The following is a 26,212-nucleotide window of genomic DNA, read 5'->3' on the forward strand; positions in this document are numbered from 1 at the left end:
GATTACAGGCACACACCACCACACGGGGCTAATTTTCATATTTTTAGTAGTAACAGTGTTTCACCATGTTGGTCAGGCTGGTCTCGAACTCCTGACCTGGTGATCCATCTTCCTTGGCCTCCCAAAGTGCTGGGATTACAGGCATGAGCCACTGCCCCCAGCCTTGTCTTCTTATCTATTGCATTCTTCCAAGGAAATTTTTATATTTCTATCCTTTATTCATCTATTTTAGTGTTGTAAAAATGATGGGTCGTGCAGCTCACTCTGTTATCTCTCATTTAAGGAGATGTTAGTGCTATATATATATTTTTTTTTTTGCATTTTAGGTTTTGGGGTACATGTGATGAACATGCAAGATTGTTGCATAGGTACACACATGGCAGTGTGCTTTGCTTCCTTCCGTCCCCTAACCTGTATCTGTCATTTCTCCCCATGCTATCTCTTCCCACCTCCCCACCCCCACCCCTCCCCCATTTTCCCCCAATGGATCCCAGTGTGTAGTGCTCCCCTCCCTGTGTCCATGTGTTCTCATTGTTCAACACCCGCCTATGAGCGAGAATATATGGTGTTTGATTTTCTGCTCTTGTGTCAGTTTGCTGAGAATAATGGTTTCCAGGTTCATCCATGTCCCTACAAAGGACGTGAACTCATCGTTTTTGATGGCTGCGTAATATTCCATGGTGTATATGTACCACATTTTCCCTATCCAGTCTATCATCGTTGGGCATTTGGGTTGGTTCCAGGTCTTTGCTATTGTAAACAGTGCTGCAATGAACATTTGTGTGCACGTGTCCTTGTAGTAGAATGATTTATAATCCTTTGGATATATACCCAGTAATGGGATTGCTGGGTCAAATGGGATTTCTATTTTTAGGTCCTCGAGGAATCGCCACACTGTCTTCCACAATGGTTGAATTAATTTACATTCCCACCAACAGTGTAAAAGTGTTCCTATTTCTCCACATCCTCTCCAGCATCTGTTGTTTCCCGATTTTTTAATGATCGCCATTCTAACTGGTGTGAGATGGTATCTCAATGTGGTTTTGATTTGCATTTCTCTGATGACCAGTGATGATGAGCATTTTTTCATATGTTTGTTGGCCTCCCGTATGTCTTCTTTTGTAAAGTATCTGTTCATATCCTTTGCCCATTTTTGAATGGGCTTGTTTGTTTTTTTCTTGTAGATCTGCTTTAGTTCTTTGTAAATTCTGGATATCAGCCCCTTGTCAGATGGGTAGACTGCAAAAATTTTTTCCCATTCTGTTGGTTGCCGATTCACTCTACTGACTGTTTCTTTTGCCGTGCAGAAGCTGTGGAGTTTGATTAGGTCCCATTTGTCTATTTTGGCTTTTGTTGCCATTGCTTTTGGCGTTTTGGTCATGAAGTCCTTGCCTACACCTATGTCCTGAATGGTTTTGCCTAGATTTTCTTCTAAGGTTTTTATGGTGTTAGGTCTGATGTTTAAGTCTTTAATCCATCTGGAGTTAATTTTGGTGTAAGGTGTCAGGAAGGGGTCCTGTTTCTGCTTTCTGCACATGGCTAGCCAGTTTTCCCAACACCATTTATTAAACAGGGAATCCTTTCCCCATTGCTTCTTTTTGTCAGGTTTGTCGAAGATCAGATGGTTGTGGGTATGTTGTATTTCCTCTGAGGCCTCTGTTCTGTTCCATTGGTCTATATCTCTGTTTTGGTACCAGTACCATGCTGTTTTGATTACTGTAGCCTTGTAGTATAGTTTGAAGTCCGGTAGTGTGATGCCTCCCGCTTTGTTCTTTTTGCTTAGAATTGACTTGGCTATGCGGGCTCTCTTTTGGTTCCATATGAAGTTTAAGGTGTTTTTTTCCAGTTCTGTGAAGAAGGTCATTGGTAGCTTGATGGGAATAGCGTTGAATCTGTAAATTACTTTGGGCAGTATGGCCATTTTCACGATGTTGATTCTTCCTAACCATGAACATGGAATGTTTCTCCATCTGTTTGTATCCTCTCTTATTTCGTTGAGCAATGGCTTGTAGTTCTCCTTGAAGAGGTCCTTTACGTTCCTTGTTAGTTGTATTCCTAGGTACTTTATTCTCTTTGTAGCAATTGTGAATGGCGTATTTTTATTTAAATTCTGATTTTACATTTGTAACTGTCGTATTTTCTACTGAAAATCATTCTTAAGAAAAATATAATTATTTTTGTTACCCTATAATACCTAAAAATAGTTTAAAAATAATAAAACTAGAATTACTAACAATAAGCCTGCTGAATGAAATTTAAATTTTTGGGAAGCTGTCCTTGACATTAATATATTCCACTATATATGCAGTCAAGATTTGTATTTCTAAACATCTTGAAATACTTGTTTTCTCTGTGTGTTTGTATCACCAAGTTATAATGCAGTTAGGTTGCTTCAATTTATTTTCAATTTTCAGGGATTGCTTTTTACATTTTTACTTTTGAATGCGTAAACATTTATATAATTCCAAAATCAAAACTATTAGTTATATAGATACAGAGTTGTGTTTTTACTCCTGTCCCCTTTACTCCATCCTATCCTTACCTCCCCATGGGTAATTGATTTTAAATGTTTAGTGTTATTTTTAGCAATATAAGTAGTATGGATATTACATTCCTATTCTCTCTTGTTTAAGTGGTAGCACCTTTTTTTTTTCCTCAACAGTTTAAACCAATTCCATTTTAAGCAGTACTATGTGTTTACCTAGTAGGATTGGGAATCTTGAATAATTAGGTGTTTCTATTTTACTATAAAAATAAATGAGGTCAGATATAAAGTAAAAACAAGTTAAAACTATAGATTTTTATAATTATTTAAGAGATAATACACATATATACACATATATAATTTTTATCCTTTTGAAGGAAAAGTAAGGACAAACATAAAAACAACATAAAAATGTTAGAGAGAGTTGTGAATAAATAGAAGAAGGAGGCAAGGTAAGAAAATAGAAGAGGTAAGGAAGAACAAAAAGGAAAGGGACAGGAGGAGAGAAAGCTACAGTGGGAAGAAGGAAAAGGAGAGAAATTGGAGGAATGAAAAACAAAAAATAGCTAAGATGACTGAATAAGAGGGTGAGAAAAGCACTGAAAGAACTTGCAATGTACCAGATGAAGTCAGGCTAACTCAGGTATGAATTTGTCCAATGGGCCAGAGATTCTCCATTCTAATTTTTATCAATGCAAACTTTCAGTTTGAGACACTGAAATAAAAAAATTGTGAATTACACCTATTGGAAATACATGAGTTGTAGCCACTACAGATATTATCAAAAGTTACACAGGTACCGGGCTAAGTAATAGGGCACATACAGATGAGTAAAGCCATGATTCCTGCATTCAGTGACCTGATAGTCTAGTCGGGTAGACAGACACAGATGTAGGTAAGTAAAATATAAAGCAGATAGTGGTATGTACCATGGATGGGGGCAGATAGGGTACTAAGTGGGTATGACATAGGGAGAAATTAGTGAAAGGTAAGGATGACTAGATAGGCTTCATGAATGAGTGATCTTTTTAGCTGGACTACTAGGAACTATAGAATATTAATAGGCAGAGGTGAGAGAAAGGGTGTTTCAATTAGAGGAATATGGTAACAGGAAAAGTGAATGTGTTTGAGATGTCAGATAGTCCAAGGGGTCTGGCGCATAGGCTACATGAGATGCTGGGAAGAGTCTTAAGAGACAATAGGACAGTTGGAAAGTGTGCTGTAACTTGGAGAAACTTAAACTGGCTGAAGAGTTTGAGTTCGACTTTCTGTGTGGCAGGAAACATACCCAAAGATTTCCGAGCAAGGAGATTAAACCCAGAGACAGACAAGTTAGTAATCAGTTATAGTAGTCTAAGTGAGGGCTAATGAAGGTCTTAACTAGGACCCAGAAAAGGGAGAGACACTGCAAAGATGGACAGGAGCTGTCCAGACAAATTGGCCATAGATATTGAAAGGAGTGGAGGAGTCAAGGATGGCAGTTTTTAAGCTACATTTGAAAGAATGGGGAAGAAACTGATGTTCATTTATGGATATATTCTTTCTTTCTTTCTTTCTTTTTTTAAAGACGGGGTTTCACCGTGTTGGTCAGGCTGGTCTTAAACTCCCGACCTCAGGTGATCCGCCTGCCTTGGCCTCCAAAGTGCTTGGATTACAGGCATGAGCCACCACACCCAGCCTTATGGATATATTCTTCGGCACCTTCAGTCATCCATATAAACATATCATGTCTGTTGTTAAAAAGGCCAAACTAGAGAAATTCCAAATTCCATATAGAGAAAGAAGAGGCAGAAGAGGAATTATGTTTGTTCCATGATAACCAAGGAACAAAAGTGTTTCAAGCTGAGGGTGACTGGCAGTGTTTCATGCTTCCTCATTGGTTAACTTGTTTACTTTCCCACTATTTTATTTGCTCAGAATTCCCAGTACTTAACATGTAATAAGTCCTCCTTAAAACATTATTGAGGATAATTGGTAACAATAATTCAGAATGAATGAAGTTTGCTGTGAAGGAAAAGATTAGAAATAGAATCATAAGGGGGAAAGTAGGTCAAGAGGATTTGTGTAGGACATAAAGAAGATTAAAGCATATTTTCAGGATAATGTGAAAGCTGTTGCATGTTGAGACAGGGAAGAATTGAAGAATAATCTATGAAGTTGTGATATTAAGAGTACAATTGCTGATTTAGGTCTGAAAAGGGGGATGGGTTGGTAATGGTTTCCCAAGGTAAGATGGAAACAGTGTAAATCATTCCTTTAAAAAGAATAACACATAAAGGCATAGTATTATTTTGTTTTTCTCTCATTTTTAAAATCACACAAGCAATAAATACATGCTTATAAAAATTCAAACAATATAAAAGTGTATATGGTAAAATGTAACAGATCTACTTGTTTTCCTAATCCCTACATCCCAGAGATAACCTCTCCTAACAGTTTGGTGTGTGTGCTTCCTACTGTTTCTCAACGGGAGTGCTGTTGGCATTTTGAGTGAGATAGTTCTTTGTTTATTGTTGTGTTGTTCACTGATGAACTTTTAGCATTCTGCCCCCTCCCCAACTAGTCAATATGGCAACATTGCCCCTCCACACATCCCTTAGGTTACAATAATATTCCTGGGTTAAGAACCCATAGAGTTCTTTTTCAATATATATACATACTCACATCTAACTTTTTTCTCTTGAGACAAAAGTAAAAAGTATGCATTTGATTATGCAACATTAATTTTTTCCATCATCATTCCTTGTTAAGGACATACAAATTCACATTATTTTTTCTAATTCTCCATTATTTTCTATAGTATGGGTGTGCCATTATTTATTTAACCTTTCTCCTGATGGAGAGTTAAGTTATTTCTGGCTTCTTACTCTTATAATAATGGTGTAGTGAACAACTTTGTTCATATTCAGTTGCATCCTTTGACATATTTCTGTGGGAGCTACTGGTAGAGGTAGAACTGTTGGGAAAAGGAGGATATGCATTTGATAAGTTGAGATATAATGTTTATAGTTATTTTTAAATCTGTACTTTGAAATTAATATATGACTCAGTATAATATTTGCTTTCTGGTAAGAATCACTTAAATTTTCTAAAGCCTGAGATAAAGATAAAATCTGTACTTACTTTTACACTGTAATTTGAAATTATTTAGTAAACTAGCACATACTCTAATATCGCATTTTGAAAATAATTTAATATTCTGTTTTCTAGGTTGCTTTGTCTAATTGATTACTATGAATCTAAAATTAGAAACATTCATACACAAAGGTATGAATAATCCTGTATTATAATTTTTAAAGTTGCTGTAGCTTTTGAAACTTTAAATATACTATGGAAATTCACCTAATATGTTACTGTGAAGTTCTTTTTTAAAAGATCTTGAAGGCTGTGTTTTACTACTTAAGTCAAGATATACTGTTGAATTTATATATACTTGGCTGGGTGTGGTGGCTCACCCCTGTAATCCTAGCACTTTGGGTGGCTGAGGCAGGTGGATTACGAGGTCAGGAGTTCAAGACCAGCCTAGCCAACATGGTGAAACCCCATCTCTACTAAAAATATAAATATTAGCTGTGTGTGGTGGTGGGTGCTTGTAATTCCAGCTACTTGAGAGGCTGAGGCAGGAGAATCGGTTGAAACTGGAAGGTGGAGGTAGCAGTGAGCCGAAATTGTACCACTGCACTCCAGCCTGGGTGAAAGAGCAAGACTCTGTCTCAAAAAACAAAACAAAACAAAACTATGTATACTTAATTATCACCAAAGTATTGGTCACAGCAGAAATGGTATTTCCCTTTATTTTGTTAAAGTATTATCATTTGTTCTACTGATATGATCTAGCTCCTGGCTAGTTACCTAGTATATCTACAAAGTGCATAGAATTAGATTAGCTGCCTACCAAAGTGTAACCTAATTAGTATGCAGGTTTATGTGAGAGATAAAATGTCAGTGAAAAATCAAGCATGTAGATTGAAACACACTTATCACCTGATTAAAGAAATAAACGTAAAGATAAATGGCCTTTGGCTAAACTAAAATAGGTGAAGGATATCTAAGATATAATCTAAAATGCTTTAATGTAAGGTCACTGAAAAGGTAGCTCATCTATTATTTATAGATGGAACAGTTCTTTCAACAAATAAATATTTATTTGAGCACCTATTTTTTTTTTTACCATGTTCTAAGTAATTAGGATCCCATAGTAAAGCAGATAAATTCTTCACTTTTATGAAGTGTAAGCTCTAGTATTCTTCCCCCAAGAATAATGACTTTCCAAAATCTTGGAGAAAACAATGGCAGAGCTCTGCGGGTTGTGGTTTGCTGATTATCTGTAGTACTGTGGGGAATCCAAAAAAAAAAGAGAGAGAGAGAGAAGAAAGGGAAAAGAAAAGGAAAAAGGAAGGGAAGAAGAGAGCAAGTAATTAAAAACCAACTTCTTGCTTTATTCTTTTCAGAAAGCAGCATTATTAAGTAGCTTCAGGGAACTTCTGATTTCCAAATGAAACTGTTGTTTAGATGGTGGAGATTCTACAAAGATAGAACAACTACTCAGCTCTGCTGTTATAGCACAAAATTAGCTACAGATAATATGTAAATGAATTGGCACAGCTATGTTCCAGTAAAAATAGTTACAAAACCAACAGCATGCTGAATATAGCCCTCAGACAGCAGTTTGTGACCCCTGATGTAGAGGATGAAGAGAGAGGATTTGCTGTTTTTCGTAAGAAAAGATTTAACGTAATATAGCCATGAGGAAATCTTTCATGTAGAATATGCTGTGAGAGGTACTTGTAGAGTTGTGCAAATGGGGTTCTCTGACTAAATATGATAAAAGGATTGAGGTCATGGGATAAGTGGTATTGAGTTTAGTTGTCATGAATTTGTAATGTAAATCTGGGGCTGAGGAACTAGTGACTTGAACAAGAATCACTTTTTAACTTTAATTTTCATCAGTAGTCTAGCTGAAGTAAAGTGTTTTAGCCTATACAAATTATGCTTGGATCAGATATTTGGATTGAATGACTTACTGAGGGAAGTGGAGGATAGGAAGAAAATAGGAGATACATTAATAAATAATATTCTACAAATGAGAAAATTTGCAGCAGTAAAAAGAGTGTCCTAAGGAGGGGGTTTTTCAGGATTCATTGAACAAAGTTTATAAACTCAGTCTCCTTTCTAAGAGTGAGTACTAACTTGAAAGTGAGATTCTGGTAATTTCAGGACAGATTTTTAGATCTACAAATAGGATGTAAGTACCACCTAAAGCAGTAGGAGTACCATAAAAGGAGGATGTAATAATTCATTGACAAGTATGACATTAGTAAAGAAGATGAAAGAGAAGAGGAAGGAAGACAGGCTAAGATTTGGAGGCCTAAGTGGGATAAACAGGAAGCACAGGAGAAGAGCTATGAACCTGTAGAGCTGAAGCATCAAGACCAAAGGAAGAAGACAGGTGGAACATGGGCATCTCACAGCGACAAAAGCTTCTCTGCTTATCCTTTTTTTTTTTTTTTTTTTAAGGCCAGTGTTGTCCAAAGTATTTCTTTTTTCTTTTTTCTTTTTTTTGTCATGAGACTCTGTGTAAATGCTTAAACCTATTAGGAATAAACAAATCATTTGAACTGAATCAGTCTGTTGATACTTACTAGACTGGTGATGTATTTATGTATAATACTAGAAATCCTGCATGTACCCAGTACACACTAGGCTATAATAGGAATACTTTATGTGACACAACAGTTAAAGTGAAACGTAGTCCTAAACAATAAAGTTGTGTTTAACAGGAAAGTATTTTATACTGCTTCAATTTTTAAGTTTAAGATTTAATTAAATTAAAAGTTTAGTTATTTGGTGGCATTACCCATATTTCAAGAGTGAAACGGTAACCACTAGCTCACGTAGCTACTGGTTGTCGTATAGGACATCACAGTGATAATTCATCAAGGTTACTAAAAATAATCATACTTATTTGCTAGCACTTTGCATTTCAGAGTCCTTCGATGTCTTTCACTTGCCTTTTACACCAATCCTGTGAAGGAGATGTGACAGATTGTTTTATGGATGAGAAAATAAATTCTGAGAGATTGACTTATTCAAATAATACAGCTAGTTAGTGGTGTTATCAAGGCTTGAACCAAGACTATTACATCTGTTGCTTTTTCCGCTTATGCTCTGCATTTTTTCATATAGGTTTGTTGGTGACTGTAAAGTACTAGAAGGAAAAAATAATATGTGGAGAATGTATTTTTTAAAATAACACGGATGTTCCACCTATGTTTTATTTGTTTATTCAGCAATGCTTTTTCACCTCCTCTTATATTCCATACTTTTCTAGGGAGTGAGATACAGTGGTGAACAGGACAAAGTTCTGGTCCTCGTGGATCATAGATTCTAAGTAAAGAGAGTAAATGGATACCGTATGTACTATAATATTAGATAGTAGTAATGTTCTAATACCATTCTCTATGAGAACAAGTAGGAAATTTGGATTAATTTTAATTCAAGTTTAGATTATTAAGCTCTCATTAGATTGGTTTAATTAGATCTTTTTATTTGAAGAAGAGATTTTTCATAAGTATACTGCATCCATATTTTCCTAGGCAATATAAAGAAGATGAAAGTCAGTCAGAAGAAGAAAAGGACTACAGAAATCTGGATGCCTCACCAACTTATAAAGGCCTTTTAATGGTATGGGGACTGCATTACTAATACATACTTTTTAATAAAGTAATCTAAGAAAGTTAATTATTTTTCTATGGAATGTGTTGCAGTCATTACAGAATCAACTCAAAGAATCAAAATCTAAGATTGATGCACTTTTAATTGAAAAGCTGAACCTCCAAAAAGATTTGGAAACCAGGTGAGAGAAACTTTAGTAATTTTTTTTTTTTTTTTTCTGAGGCAGGGTCTTCCTCTGTCACTGAGGCCAAGTGTGGTGGTGTGATCACGTCTCACACATCTCATTGCAGCCTTGACCTCCTGGGCTCAAGCAATCCTTCCACCCCAGCCTTTTAAGCAGCTGGGATTACAGGTGCGAGCCACCACACCCAGCTAATTTATTATTATTATTTATTTATTTAAATAATAAAGGCTGGAGTGCAGTGGCATGATCTCGGCTCACTGCAACCTCTGCTTCCTGGGTTCAAGCGATTCTCCTGCCTCAGCCTCCCAAGTAGCTGAGATTACAGGTGCGTGGCATGATATCTGGCTATTTTTTATATTTTTAATAGAGACAAGATTTCTCCATGTTGGTCAGGCTGTTCTTGAACTCTTGAACTCAAGTGATCCTCCCATCTCAGCCTCCCAAAGTGTTGGGATAACAGGCATCAGCCACCATGCCCAGACTAATTTTTTAATGTTTTTCTTTGGTAGAGATGGGATCTCCCTAGGCTGGTCTTGAACTCCTAGGCTCAGTGCTGCAATTCCCAAAATACTGAAATTACAGGCATGAGCCACTGCATCTGGCCAGTTTTTCTTCATTTTTTGAAAAGCAAATGTGTACTGGAATTTGGAATATTAAATGCACCATTCTGTCTCCTTTGTTCTAAAACTAATCACGAGTACATAATATACTCATTTTAGTCAGTTCTCTCTCATGATAACTTACGGAAGGAACAAGAGCACATTGGTAGGCATGGGAAATGAGAAAATTGGAGTCCACATTGAAGAAGATAAAACTAGCTAAGAATTTCAAATAAGCTGGGCACAGTGGCTTTCGCCTGTAATCTCAGCACTTAGGGAGGCTGAGGCAGGCAGATTGCTTGAGGCAGGAATTCCAGACCAGCGTTGGCAACATGGCAAAACTCCTTCTCTACAAAAAAATGTAAAAATTAGCTAGCTGTGATGAGACACACCTGTAGTCCCAGCTACTCAGAAGGCTGAGGTGGAAGAATCATTTGACCCCTGGAGGGCGAGACTGCAGTGAGCCATGATCATGTCACTGTACTCCAGCCTAGGTGACAGAGTGAGACTCTGTCTCAATTAAAAAAACAAACAAACAAAAAAAAACTTTGAATAGATTCAGTCTTTTTTTTTTTTTGCTTTAAAAAAAAATAGCTTTAATGAGTTAAAATTGACATACAGTACACTGCATATATATGTAAGATATACAATTTGTTGAATTTTGATATATGTGTACACCTGTGAAACAGTTACAATCCAGATAATCACCCTAACAATCACAGTCAAGTTAATCACTTGGGACCAACCCAAATGCCCATCGATGATAGACTGGACAGGGAAAATGTGGTGCATATACACCATGGAATACTATGCAGCCATAAAAAACAATGAGTTCGTGTCCTTTGTAGGGACATGAATGAACCTGGAAACCATCATTCTCAGCAAACTGCCACAAGAACAGATAATCAAACACCACATGTTCTCACTCATATGTGTGTGTTGAACAATGAGAACACATGGACACAGGGAGGGGAGCATCACACACTGGGGTCTGTTGGGGGGAACTAGGGGAGGGACAGTGGGGGATGGGGAGTTGGGGAGAGATAGCATGGGGAGAAATGCCAGATATAGGTGATGGGGAGGAAGGCAGCAAATCACACTGCCGTGTGTGTACCTATGCAACAATCTTGCATGTTCTTCACATGTACCCCAAAACCTAAAATGCAATTAAAAAATAAATAAAAGAAAAATAATCACCCTGGAGGCTAGGTGCAGTGGCTGATGCCTGTAATACCAGCACTTTGGGAGGCCCAGGTGGGAGGATTGTTTGAGTCCAGAAGTTTGAGGCCAGCCTGAACAACACATGAGACCTTGTCTCTACAAAAAAATTTTAAAATTAGCCAGGCATGGCAACATACTCCTGTAGTCGCAGCTACTAAGGAGGCTAAGGTGAGAAGATCATTTGAACCCAGGAGGTCAAGGCTGCTGTGATCATACCACTACACTCCAACCTGGGCAACAGATACCCTGTTTCTTAACAAAAAAACAAAAAAAAACACCCTAAAACTTATCTCTTGCCCCTTTTGTAATCCCTTCCTCTCACCCCTCTTTACCTTTGCCTCAGGCAACCACTTACTTGCTTTCAGTCATATATTAGTTTATATTTCCTCGACTTTAAAGTGGAGCTATACAATATTTACTCTTTTTTGTCTGTCTTCTTTCACTCAGCATGATTAAATTTTTATTTTTAATTGGTAATTGACAAATTATAGCTGTATATGTTTATGAGGCACAAAGTGATGTTACGACTCATGACATGCAGAATAATTAAATCAGGCTAATTAACATATTCATCATCTGAAATACTTTTTGTGGCTGAAAACTCTTAGTGATTTCGAAACGTATAATACATTAATATTTACTATATTAGATTCAGTCTTAAACTAGTGAAGTTCTCATGCTCAAATTATACTAGAATGCCTTGTTATTCCTGTGTTGTGGGATGAGAAGAAAAGGAAAACTTTTAATGGCACACAACAGAAATGTATATCCAACATAGCTACAAAAGGATGACACTATGTTGACAGTAATAAAGGATGAACATTGTTGATCCTTTTTTTATTCAAATATTTGAATACCTCTCATAAGTTAGACACTGTCCCAAACTTAAAGCAAAGACCAAACAAAATTTTTTTTTTCTTATAAAGCTTATACTTTAATGGCCGAGCGTGATGGCTCATGCCTCTAATCCTAGCACTTTGGGAAGCTGAGATGGGCCTCCTGAGGTGAGGCGTTCAAGACCAGCCTGGCCAACTTGGTAAAACCCTGTCTCTACCAAAAAAAGACAAAAATTAGCCAGGCATGGTAGTCCCAGCTATTCAAGAGGCCAAGGTGGGAGAATGACTTGAACTTGGGAGGCAGAGGTTGCAGTGAGCTGAACTCATGCCACTGCACTCCAGCCTAAGTGACAGTGTGAGACCCTATCTCAAAAAAAAAAAAAAAAAAAAGCTTATACCTTAATGGAGAGGGGCTTGATACCGACAGCATAAGTCATTTATATAAAGGGTGAAACCTTGCATGAAATAATATGTAAATTTATGATTATATAAATATGTAGTAAAAAGTTAAAAACATACATGAGAATAATGAACAATGAATTGAAGACAGTGGTTATCTATGGTATGGGAAGGAGAAGAATGACATTAATGAGGGACATATGGAATTTTAAGTATAGTATATGTATAAAGTTTGAGTTAAATTTGAATCTTATTCAAATATTCAAATTTGATAAAGTGAGGTGGCGGATACATCAGGATTTGTTATAATCTCTGTTTTTGTCTATATACTTGAAATATTTCATTATAAAAACAAGTAATAGATTAGCAGCAAAAAATGACTAAAAGATTTTGAATAAGGGATTACACAGAAGAAGAAATCGAAATGGCCAGTAAACGCCAAATTAGCAGTCATGAAATATTTTCAGAAGTTTAATATTTGTGACAAGTAACAAAGTATGGTATGTCATTTATTAAGTACCTTTATGGTTTTATTCAGTAAATTGAATTAATTTTATCATTGTTTATTTTCCACAGGCCCACACAGCATGAATTAAGACTTTATAAACAGCAGGTGAAGAAACTGGAAAAAGCCCTTAAGAAAAATGTCAAGTAATTATATTTTTACCAAAATTATTGCTTTTATTAGGGTTTTTTATTTATTTTTATTACATGTCAGCTTATGCTACCTCCTAGTGGCTTTGATTTGGGCTTACCAGGCTGATGGGGAAAATGACATTAAAAGGGGGTATTTCTGGTTTCGCAGTTTAAGAGCAATTTCTACTGTGTTGAATTTGGCTATATATTCGTCTTAAGTGAGAGCAGAAAAAGGTAGTTGCCTGAAGTAATAAAGGACAAAGATTTTTAAATAGAAAATTATCTTTGGAAGTAATGGAAGTATTGCAAGAGAATCAATGAAATTAGAAGTGAGAAGCCCCCAATTTTTGTTGTTGGTAGTTATGATCTGAATATTTTAAAGTGAGCCTTATCAGAGGGAATGCAATGAGTCATTTGTATCTGCTGCTTGTACCCTTCCTGACTTTGAAAAGCAAGTGCTCAGTGTTTCAAAGAGTTGATCTCAAACAGTGATGGTGTTTTTTGAAGATTATCTATGTGTACTCTTTGATTCAAGGGAATGGGATTTGAGAAAGCAGTTTGGGGAGTGTTGGTATGAAATATTTTGAAAGTTATGAGTTAATATATGCATTAAATGTATTAAGCCAGTTTTATTAGCATACATGATTCAGTTTTCAGTGACAGCTATGTTTCCTCCTTCCTATGGCAACATGTAACAGTGACAGGCAAGTATCATGGACGTCCAGGAGTTACATACTGAGTTAAAATAATAGGGGCCAGGTGCAGTGGCTCACGCCTATAGTCCTAGCACTTTGGGAGACTGAGTCAGGAGGATTGCTTGAGTCCAGGAGTTTGAGACCAGCCTGGGCAATGTAGTCAGTCCTTGTCTCTACAAAGAATTTAAAAATTAGCCAGGTGTGGTGGTGCGTACCTGTAGCCCCAGTTACGTAGGAGGCTGAGGTGGGAGGATTGCTTGAGCCCAGGAGGTCAAAGTTGCAGTAAGCTGTGATCACACCACTACACTCCAGCCTGGGCAACAGAGCCCTGTCCCTGCCCCTCCCCACAATAAAAAGATATTCGGGGAGGAAAACTAAGAAAAGAGAAGTGGAAGGTTCAGAAAGGATGCATGCATAGTCAACAAATAATTCCTTTCCTGCTATTCCTTGACAGTTTGGGTACTTATAATTCTTCTTACATCTGTTTGGCATTCTTGGCACTGGTTGTGGTGGTAGACCAAATAGAAAAGGTTCCTCATAGAGATTATATGAAGGGAGAAAGACAATGAAAAAATAAATAATACAGTTTCAATATACTATTAAGTACTAAATGTAAAATAGCGGGAGAGTAGCCATTATATGAGTTTGGACAAGAGATGGTAGTGACATGGTCAAAGGTGGCAGAAGTAGAGGTGATGAGAAGTATTTGGAATTGGAGAATAGAGGTAGAATTAATAGGACTTCACGATGGGCTGAATATAGGGAGTTGTGGGGGAAAAGGAAAAATCAAAAGTCTCCCAAGTTTTAACCTTGAATAACAAGGCAGCTGTGGGTGCCATTAATGAGATAGGAGATTGAGAGAGAAGCAACTGGGACAAGGAGGATACGGGAAGGTAAAAAGAGAAGGAAATCTGTTGACTCTAAAGCAAGTGTGTAAGATATGCACACAAACAGGTATACACATGCATGCACTTAACGCACATATAGAGATATATAATCTTTATTCTTAGATTCGATATTTATAAATTTGCCTACCTGCTAAAATTTATTTACAATCACAAAATCAATACAGTACCTGCAATCATTCATGGACATGTACAGAGTAGCAAATAATTTGGGTCACCCAAGACACACATGCTTAATTTTCAAACAAGATGATGTTCTGCCCTGTTATTTGAGCATCATCACTAACAAAAAGCATAGACATGCAAAAAAAAAAAAAAAAAAAAGTTTTTTTAAAATGATTTCTTTAAGATGGCCCCGAGTTAGTGCTGAAGCGCTGTTTGTTGTTCTTATGCACAAGAAGGCTATAATATACTTTGTAGAAAAAACACCTATTAGATAAGCTTTATCAGGCATGAGTTATGGAACCCTGTTGTCCATGAGTTGTGTTAATGAATTGACAATATATTTTTTAAAAGGTGTATTTAAATAGAAAGATACATACAAAGAGGTTATATATTGATCAGTTAAGGAAAATGTGATCAGAGGCTTGCAGGAAACTGACCCCGTATTTCCCCTAGGAGTAGTGGTTCAGTATTTGCTAATTCAGCATTCATGGTGATTTTATAGACCATAACTACCATGAATAATGAGAATTAACTATATATATGTATACACACACACACACAGTTATATATATACATATGTATGTTTATATATAGTTGTTTATTTGAGCTCTGGTCTTTAGAGTAACTTATTGTCATTTAAAATTATGATTCAGAGCTAATTCCTGCTATATTTTTCTGCTAAATTTTGAAGAAATGATGTGTGTGGTTTTTGTTTTTGTGTTTTGTTTTGTTTCTGTTTTTGAGACAGAGTCTTGCTGTGTCACCCAGGCTGGAGTACAGTGGCATGATCTTGGCTCACTGCAACTTCCATCTCTTGGGTTCAAGCGATTCTCCTGTCTCAGCCTCCCGAGTAGCTGGGATTACAGGTGCATGCTGCCATGCCTGGGTAATTTTTGTATTTTTAGTAGAGATGGTGTTTCAGTTTGCCAGGATGGTCTTGATCCCTTGACCTCATGATCCGCCCACCTCGGCCTCCCAAAGTGCTGGTATTACAGGCATGAGCCACTGCATCCAGCGTGTTTTTGTTTTTAAATAGTTTTTTAAAATTTAAAACTTTGGTAGTATCTAGACATGGAAACAAATTTGGAAGTATTATATAACTTGCCCAAGTTATACAGGTTACCCATATATGGAAGAACTCGAATAGAAATCAGATGCTTATCCAATCATTTTGACTCCAAACCTCATACTCTTAGCTACCACACAATTAGAACTAAACCAAGCACTCAATGAAAAAAATTTTTTCAAGGTAAAACTTAAATTTTTATTTTCTGTAGTGCCAGATGTAGAATATTTTTTCCAAGTACTACTGATGCTGAAGAAATAATTAAAAATAAAATCTCTTGTCAATCCAGTGAATTCTCTTTATAAATGTAGGGGAAAAAAAGAAATAGTTTTATTACCGAATAGGCTTTCAATCAGATTGTGATGCACATTACAGGAAATCTGTTAGAGATATTGCAAAGACAGAAGAAATGTCACCCTTTTGTGTAGCCAGGCAGATACCATTATGTACATGTTAATTATCTATATGAGAGGAAAAATAAAAACTTATAGTGTCTTTTTGATAAGTAAGAGATTACAACTTGGGACCAGGACCCTAGATAAAATTCCATCAGAGATAGGGAAACAGGGTACCATCTTCCAAGATGTTCACATTTCAAAGAAATGGTTCCAAAGCCCCCAAGAAAGACATTACTGGGATTCAAAACTGGCAAGAGTCTTATTTAGCTCTTAATAAGATTTACCTACATCTTAAAGAGATAAAGGATTTACAGTTACAGATTTTTCCAAAGGAAATGCAACAAGAAAAATGAAAGAGGGTATAGTCTCTTTTCCTTTTGGAACCAGAGAAAACTGAGTTTGTTTTTTTAGATTTTTAGTTAACCAACCTTCAGTGTCAAATAAGGCTATTTAAAATGGGAGAACATTATCTCTTCTTGAGTTAATACTAAAAAGGGGCTGATTATAACATTAAATTGTTAAGAAGTGATTAAATAGGTCTGGCCCTGTAAGATAAGCAAAGAAACTACACTAATTTCATAGAATTTTTCAATACTATTTCTGTTTTGCTGGGGTAAAAACAAAATCTTATAGCCACTCTGTGTTGAGCTGACAGTTCTTTGAAGCAATTAGTTCTTGAAGCCAATGAGCCAAACTGAAATTAACAATCCAACTTTTCACTTACTGCTATAGGATAAACAAGATGCCAAAATTAAAAGGGCTGACTCCTCAGTGCTGCATTTTCCTTCTGAATTGGCACCAGCCGAGGAACAGTCTGACACACACCCAGATGGAGGGAACCATCTCACTGCCTAGGAGCCCTGCACAAAAGATTCCTGCTGTTTTAAGGTGTAGGGAGAAGAAAGGCTAGAAGTGGAAAAGTACTGAGTCAGAGTGGAGAAAAGTATTTTAATTAAGGCTCCTCCACCAACAAGGAGATCTTGGCTAGAGGTACTTGACACGTGCTTCAATCTAAGCTCCAAGTAAAGAGGCCCCCAATGGAGGTGCCTAGGGTAGGAATGCAGAAATGCTTGTGGCAAGGCACTAGTATAACAATAGTAGTAGTATAGCTTTCAGGAAGGAAAGGAGGTGCATCCTTGAGTGCAACTCTCTCTGGAGCAGGGATCCCCAAACTTTTTACACAGGGGGCCAGTTCACTGTCCCTCAGACCATTGGAGGGCCGGACTATGCAAGGTGTGACACCCTTCACAGCCAGCGCTGCTGCCTCCATTATCCCAGACAGCGGTATACAGTGTCACAGGCCCAGCACCACCTCCAGTGCTGTATACAGGGATGGCGATGATCAGCCTGTGGCACTGTGTATACAGCGTCCTGGACATCTGCAGCAGCGGTGTGCCTCTTCTGTGGGAAGCCCACTGCTGCATGTTTCCCCTATTATAAGACACCTCCTAAAAATAAGACAGCCCCCGTCTTTTGGGGGTAAAATTAATATAAGACAGGATCTTATAATAGGGGAAACACGGTGTGTAGTAATGTAGGGGGAGACTTTTGGGCAAAGGGAGGTTATAAGGGCCATTATGTTGTTGTACATTTGGAGGAGTATGGGGACCATTGTACTGTGTAGTAATGGTTATAGTGCTTTGCCTTTCTTCCTACTTCTGCTGTTATTTCACACTGCTTCCGGTGATGTGGGGCGCCGCAGCCGCAGACCGGATGTGCATCATATAACGCGCTTCTGGAGCTGTGACACGTGCATCCCGCGTCACCGGAAGTAGTACTGTACTTGAGCGACGCCATGCTTTGCAGCGCCACCACATACTGTGCTCCTCTCACTGACCACCAATGAAAGAGGTGCCCCTTCCTGAAGTGCGGCGGGGGCTGGATAAATGGCCTCAGGGGGCCACATGTGGCCCACGGGCCGTAGTTTGGGGACCCCTGCTCTAGAGATTGCAGTGGACAAGCTGTGCATCACATCTGGTGTGGAAAGGACAGCTTTCTTGCCATGAGATTTTCCAGGCAAAGCCTTTGTAATTACCTATAGCTGTGCCTAAATATAATACATTGGATTTTAGCCAGGAGCTGGACTTTTCACCTAGAGAAACACTTGCCTTCAGAGTTTGGTGCTGGGTTAAAGTGAACCACTCTTCTTTTCATCACTAACCATCTTAGAAAGCCCTAAGATTGTAGGGGAAAAAACTTGGGGAACAGTATAGCTTTGAGAGGTTCACATTGATGCACCTATGTGTTTTATGTCAATGTAGCTAAATTAGTGGGATTTAAAAAGAGGCAGTCCTCTTTTTAACTTGTTCCTCATTTCCAGCATGGATCTTATTCCACTGTGAGATCATGGAAAGGCTCTAACACAGGCATCCCCAAACTACGGCCCGCGGGCCGCATGTGGCCCCCTGAGGCCATTTATCCGGCCCCCCGCCGCACTTCAGGAAGGGGCACCTCTTTCTCATTGGTGGTCAGTGAGAGGAGCACAGTATGTGGCGGCCCTCCAATGGTCTGAGGGACAGTGAACTGACCCCCTGTATAAAAAGTTTGGGGACGCCTGCTCTAACAGAACACAGTTAAAAGCTATAAAGTTTCTGCACATAGAAAGATATGGAGATAGCTATGCAAAATAGGAGATAACACAGCATATTTTAAGTTGGAGGTACAGTTTTCTGTTTTCTCAGTGTCCACAAAAGAACATAGTTACTGCTGGTGAATACATGGAAAGTATATAAAGTACCCTTAGCCACTCCTAGGGGATTTTTAATATCCTTCAGGCCCTTCCTGATTGCTCTGGAGACTATAGAACAACTCTAGCATATTTCTGAGTATAGCCCAGGCTGCTACAACACAGGTTTCTAAAATGCCAATTAACTTGTGCAAATAGAAAATGAGGGAATCATCAGCAATATAACATAGAAGTTGTATTGTTCGTGTGTAGTTTTTCCTAGACTCAAGGCACTAGAATAACAGTAGTAATATTTATAGCCTTCAGGAAGAGGGCAGGCTTTGCTAGTACACAAGCAAGTGCCCTTTTAGCTCTAGTTTAAGAAAATTTAGAATAAACAACAGTATTCTGGGCTCCTTCCCTGACCCCCAGCATTAGACAGACTATAGGCTGGAAGCAAGTTGCACTTCCTCCTTTGCCCATTTTAACCTCAGCTTCTTTGGCCCAGGGCTCCACTTCAGTCTTCCTGTCTTGGCATCCTTAAGCCAACATTTCTCCTTTGTTGTCTGTGCATTCTTAATATCTCCTGAGGCAACTTCCAGACATGCTTGATCTGTCCAACTTAATTCCTGAGGCACCAGTTGTTTTTGTTCTCCAGTTCCAAAGCTACATCATTTGTAAGTAGTCTGGTTTCTAATACTATTTTCTCTTGAGCCCTGTTAATTACTTGCATGATTTTGCAGAACATGAAGTTTTCAGTAGTACTGTAATGGCAGATATTTTCTGTGAGACTAAGTGAACCAGTTTCCTGTGAGTCCCCAGCTTTTACTAATCATTGTCTTCTATAAACTTAGAAAAACGATGGGACTAAATGAGTTAATACATGTAAAGTGCTTAGAATTCCTGCATAGAGAAGGCTCTCAGTACCTGCTAGTTATCATCATTAGGCTCCCAAGAAATTTTAGTTACTGTCATTGAGGGTATCTCTTTATTCATCTGGTTAATGGAATCACATTTTATCTCCCAGAGTAACTGTAGTCAGTACATGCAATTATATATTTAGATTATTGCACTAACAGCAAAAATGTATATATCCACAGTATAACATTTATTAATTAGATTTGCAAACAATTCATTGAAAGTTGAACGTTTTCATGTAAGTGAAAGGAACTGGCGTTAAAATTCAGATATGTCAGTTTACTTCTAGTCCTTCTAGAGGCCATATCAGCTTTTCTGTGTCCTTTTTTGTTCTAGATAATATGCTCGTGGCACTGCCTTTAGGCAAAACTGTGAAGAATGTGAATGTGGTAAATAGGTAGGAAGCTATTTATAATTGGACTTGGGGATATACTCACTAGAGTAGCGAATAGCAACTGAGTGAACATAAGGGCAATAATGTGACTGGAGTAGGTAATTGTAGGGAAGTAGTAGAATAAAGTAAAAAAAGGATTCAGGAGAAATACCGTGTAACTGGCCGGGCGCAGTGGCTTACCTCCGTAATCCCAGCACTTTGGGAGGTCAAGCAGGGTGGATCACCTAAGGTCAGGAGATTGAGACCAGCCTAGGCAACATGATGAAACCAGGTCTCTACTAAAAACAAACAAACAAATACAAAAATTAGCTGGATGTGACCGTGCGTGCCTATAGTCCCAGCTACTCAAGAGGCTGAGGCAGGAGAATCGCTTGAACCTGGGAGGCAGTGAAGCAAGGTTGCGCCACTGCACTCCAGCCTGGGAAACAGAGTGAGACTCTGTCTCCAAAAAAAAAAAAAAAAAGAAAGAAAGAAAGAAAAAAAAAAAAACCCACTAATATTGTGTTAGGACTGACAGCATAGAGAATTTGAGTTTTGAATGCTAGCTCAGGGAAATTAGATTTAGCACATAAAGCAATGGGAAATCAATTTTCAATAGGAAAATGACAAGCTGGAATTTTACTATTCTGTTTTACAAACAGCAGGTCAGAGTGCATCATTAATGAGCCATGGAGTTAGTTTAGTGGGTTGAAGTCCCAGCAGGAAACTGATAGCATATTCACATTGAAGGGGGGTAATTTGAAGGATTATTAAGAGACTATAGTAGTCCCCACTTATCAGTGGAGGATATGTTCCAGGACCCTCAGTAGATACCTGAGACTTCAGATAGAACCAAACTCAGTTGCTGTCAGTTGAAACACATTTCTGTCCATGTATTCCACCCGCAAATTTAATGCTTTTTCCATCTTAACTAAGCATGCATCACACACTGTGGCTGTAACTTTTGCAGTTTGAGGTGCAACAACAAACTAGCCCAGATTTCTTATTCCTTCTTCATAATTTCACAGATAGAAGACTCGTTCTTACTATACATCTTAGCAATCTCAGCATACAGTTTTTTTCTTAAGTGGAGAACTTTCACCTTTTCACTTAAAGGAAGTACTTTATGACTTCTCTTTGGCATATGCAAATTTCCACCATCACTACTCTTACATTTTGGGGCCATTATTAAGTTAGGTAAAGGTTGGTACTTGAACATTAGCACTGTGATACCCCAACAGTTGATCTGATAACCAAGATGGCTACTAAGTGATTTATTGGTGGGTAGTGTATACAGCATGGATAAGCTGGACAAAGGGATGAATCACATCCTAGCTGGGATGGAGTGGGATAGTGTGAGATTTTATTACACTACTCGGAATAGTGTGCAATTTAAAACTTAGTTCTGGAACTTTCCATTTAATATTTTTGGATCCTGGTTGACCTCGCATAACTAAAACCATGGAAAGTGAAACTACAGATCAGTGGGTACTACTGTACTGTTTTCATAGATGTAAGGAGGGAGAAGAAAGATAATTACAGTCTGTCTTCAGAGATATTTGGAGAAGGACAACTGTTTGCTACTAGGTGGATACTCTTATAAATAGTTGTATTTCTGGATGAAGAGACTCTCCTTTCCCCCTGCAATCTAGCAGCCACGTGGGACAATGGTCTCTTGGATCTCCATGCCCTTTTGACTGGTCCAGGCATCGCTGTGGTCTGTTCTTTGCTGCTAGTAGAATACAAAGAGAGAGGGACCAAATGTCTAGCTGTTCTTGCTACAGTACCCAAACCAATGACCCTTCCTATGCTTCCTGCTCCCTGCTCCCTTTACCTTTAGTCTGTAATCTTGGAGCGCCTTGGATGGAAGTTGCATCCATCCTTTGTTGTATTTCTCTCTTGCTCTGTCTTTTGTGAGTGTGTGTTGGGAAGTGGTTAGAACTTTCTTCTTCCATCTGATCTCTTCTGTCTTCAGAGATTCCTTCTAATTTGTGATTTATTCCTTCTTGTTTTCTAGTGACAATATGACTTAAAAAATTTTAAACTATGCATGCATATGTGTATGTGTTTACAAATACATATATATACACACATACATACATGTGTGCACACATGTAAGTAAAGTGATGTAAGGCTTTTGGAAGGGTGGCTGGATCACAGACTTAGTTTATCATCTTGATCCAGTGTCTAGGAAATAATTTTGTATTATCTTGATTTTTCTTTTCCCCTTTTAGATTACAGGAGCTTATTAGTCATAAGAAGGCTGAGGACACAGAGAAAAAAGATGAGCCCAGCAAATATAATCAGCAACAGGCCCTAATTGACCAGAGATACTTTCAGGTATTGAATTAATTTTCATGACAAAAAGACTGATATTTGTCAGGAATGGCTTTATTTTTCTCTCTTTAAACATGACTTTTGATGTCTCCTTTTTTTTCCTTGGATAATATGTAAGGTAGAACTCATCACTTATGATGAGAGGATTATAGTCAAATAGTATACTATATTAACATATTAAGATATTTAAAATTCAATCCAGGCATCAATGATACTATTTTTGGAGACAGGGTTTTGCTCTGTTGCCCAGGCTGGAGTGCATTATCATAGCTCACTGCAGCCTTGAATTCCTGGGCTCAAATGATCCTCCTGCCTCAACCTCCCAAAGTGCTGGGATTACAGGCATGAGCCACCATACTCAGCCTGGGGATTACTGTTAATTTCCTTAAGTCATCTGATAATGGTCTTGTGAGTTTGTAGGAGAATATGCCCACTTTTAAAAGATGCACGCTTTATTATTTGAGGGTGAAGAGTTAGGATGTCCACATTTTCTTCAAACGGTTCACCTAAAAATACAGATAGTGAGCAAACATGGCAAAATACTAACAATTGCTGAACCTAGGTAGTGATTATATGGGTGTTTGTAATAGTTTATTTTGTCTTAACTTTACTGGGGCACAGGATGCCCAACATTTGGTTAAACATTATTCACATGTCCGGGAAGGTGCTTCTTGATTAGATTGACATCCGAACCAGTAGACTTAGTAAAGCAGACTGCCTTTCATAATGGGGTGGGCCTCATCCAATCATTTGAAGGCCTGAGTAGAACAAAAGGCTGAGTAAGAGGGAACTTCTCCTACCTGACTGCTTTTAAGAGGGGACACTAGTTTTTTTCCTGCCTTCAGACTCAAACTGAAACAGCACCTGCAGGGGTCTCAGTCTGCCTGCGTTCAGACTGCAAATATCCGTTAGCTTTCCTGGGTATTCGCTTCCTCGCTGCAGATCTTGGGACTTGTCAGCCTTCATAATTGCATGAGCCAATTCCTTATGATAATTCTCTTTGTATGTTTAATGAAATACATACATGTGTGTAATATATAGAAATATAAAGCACACCATTAAAATATATAACTTTGTAGGCATAGGATAAATATTTTGACTAAATACACTGTTTTTTTAAAGGTGCTGTGTAGTATCAACTCAATTATCCACAATCCAAGAGCTCCAGTAATAATTTATAAACAGAGCAAAGGGGGATCCCAAAATTTTAATAAAGATCTTGTACAAGATTGTGGATTTGAGCATCTTGTTCCCATAATAGAAATGTGGGCAGATCAACTGACATCCCTAAAGGTAAGGGGTTGAATATTCTTTATATGCTTTGAATATCTATTGGACGCTATGTGCTTTATTGATAGAACTTAATCTGGGGTAAAAATTAAATAGAGCTTAATTTTTGTGTTAACTGTAAAGATGAAAAACTTATCTAAAACTGAAATCTTCCTATTTACATATCTATTTTAGGTACTGTCTGTTTGATGTTGTCATTATTGTAAGCTTTACCTCCTCTTAGGTTCTACCAGACAAGAAATTTTTGGGTTAATGTCCTTATTGAAAAGCTGTAGTGGATCCATGTTGTACTTCTAGGCCCTTCCCTATTCTACCTTCATCTGCCTCCTGTTGCTATCACCATGCCACGATTTTCTTGGCCCTTATTCCTCTTCAGATATAATGTCTTATCCTTTATTTCATTATAATTGGGGATATTTTCTCCCTCTTCACACTTTATTTTCTGTCTCTCAGAACTGAGCTTATCTCCATCTCTGCTTATTCTGTAGAACAAATAGTAAGCTAGCAGTCAACCGTACCTTTCCCTATCCTATTTATTCATGGAAGACTACATTTTATTTACTTTGTAGAGTTATTGTGTATTTATTGTGTAGCTTCAGGTTTTTTCAGTTTTTGTTAACTAGTTTGCTGAAAAGTAAATAGTTGAAATCAATAGCATTTAACTTCTTTGCTCTTTAAACTTCAGATTTCTTAAGAACTAATATAATACGTGGTGTACGTCTGTTAATGAAAATGTGATTCAATAAAAGTGTTTTCCACAGAAGTCCTATTACATGAAGTACAAATAATGCAGAAGATATCTGTTAAGAATGTATAAACTCCATGAAGACTGTGTTTTGTCTTATTTGTTCTCTGATAAATCCCCAAGATCCTCCTGATGCATGAGTGCTCAATTAATATTTGTTAAACTAATGAAGCAGAATAATATATTCCAAGACAACAAAATTGGGGGTGGTGATGTTAATTTTGTAAAAAATTTCTTTTTATAGAAATTTTTTAAAAATTTATTAAAATTTTCCTTTTTATATAGGGCTCGGGTAGAGCTATACAAAGACATTTTGATTGAGTGATAATGCTGGATTAATATACTTACTTTATAGGCTGGAGTTCCTCCATTCTGTATCTCAGAAGAGGGTAAAATAATTAGTAGTTGTGTAAATCATGGTATTTCCTCAATCATTGCCCGTCAGAGGGTTCTCCCAGGAGGAAGGAACAGTGCTGACTCCACCTTTCTCCTTCTCAGAAGGGATGACTAGAAAAGGCCCTAGCCTTCCTAAAAGACTAGAAGAGGAAAAAGAGAAAGGGAAGAATCACATTAATGGATACTTATTGCTCATTTACCATGTTAAGCCATTATGGGATAAACACAAGATTCAGACTAGAGAGACAAAATATACTAAAAAATAGGAATCAAAATTTAATCATTTATAATATCATTAAAAGAAATTAGTGACCACTGTGATTATAGCTCCCAAGAAAAGCTTTGCCGTGGTAGTGAGTTCTTGCTATTGTATAGATTTCTGAGTAGGAGGAGGCAGGAATTCGCTTTATAGTAGAATATTCTGAGGGCACCCAAGAGGAAGTTATTAAGAATTAGTTACTCTGCCATTGAAGTAACTCATGAATTTTGAGCAGTGCCTCAGATATTAATAATGCTACAGTTTCAGGGTCCAAATTAAGAAACTACATGAGATTCTCTGAGGCCTCATATTAGGTTATTTATAATGAGCAACCTCTAAATTTGGGACAACTATATTCCCAGATTAGTTTTTTCCCTTAGGTTAAATTTGGCTTTAAAGAGTAGGATAGGTTTGAGGGATGAATGGATAAGCAATATGTGGTATATACATACAGTGTCATATTATTCATCCATAAAATGGAAAGAAATTCTGACCCATGCAACATGGGTGAACATTATGATGACATTATGCTAAGTGAAATAAGCCAGTCACAAGAAGATGCCACTTATATGAGATACTTAGTGAAAATCATAAAGACAAAGTAGAGTGGTGATTGCCAGCAGGAGAAGGAAATGGGAAGTTATTGTTTAATGGGTGTAAAGTTTCAGTGTTACAAGATGAAGAGTTACGGAGATGGATGGTGGTGTTGGTTGCACAACATTATGAACATATTTAATAACACTGGACTTACATTTAAAACTGGTTAAGATGGTGAATCTTATGTCTATTTTACTAGTTTTTAAAATTGGAAGAAAAGAAAGCTGGGAAGGACATGGAGCTAGCTGCCTCCATCTTTCTGTCTTTTCCCTCCTGCCTTTCCAAGAAAGGTGAACTACACATGTTATAGCTTCCCCCAACCCAGTACAATCTTGAATACTTTCACTTTCCTATTCTTCAGTGCTTCA

General features: G+C 37.6%; 1 protein-coding gene across 5 annotated transcripts in view; it reads left to right on the top strand.

Moving 5' to 3' along the window:
• The window catches only part of CEP70 (centrosomal protein 70), a 75,445-nt gene that overhangs the window by 40,912 nt on the left and 8,321 nt on the right, over positions 1-26,212 (top strand). For all 5 annotated transcript variants that reach the window (XM_074405852.1, XM_003930971.3, XM_010341604.3 and 2 more), the window contains 6 exons: positions 5,696-5,752; positions 9,082-9,169; positions 9,253-9,341; positions 12,976-13,050; positions 22,455-22,560; positions 23,680-23,850. In XM_074405852.1, coding sequence (XP_074261953.1) covers positions 5,696-5,752; positions 9,082-9,169; positions 9,253-9,341; positions 12,976-13,050; positions 22,455-22,560; positions 23,680-23,850 — 586 coding nt within the window. The remainder of the gene's footprint in view (positions 1-5,695; positions 5,753-9,081; positions 9,170-9,252; positions 9,342-12,975; positions 13,051-22,454; positions 22,561-23,679; positions 23,851-26,212) is intronic.

This window comes from Saimiri boliviensis, chromosome 9 (assembly GCF_048565385.1).
Source record: "Saimiri boliviensis isolate mSaiBol1 chromosome 9, mSaiBol1.pri, whole genome shotgun sequence".
Classification (NCBI taxonomy): domain Eukaryota; kingdom Metazoa; phylum Chordata; class Mammalia; order Primates; family Cebidae; genus Saimiri; species Saimiri boliviensis.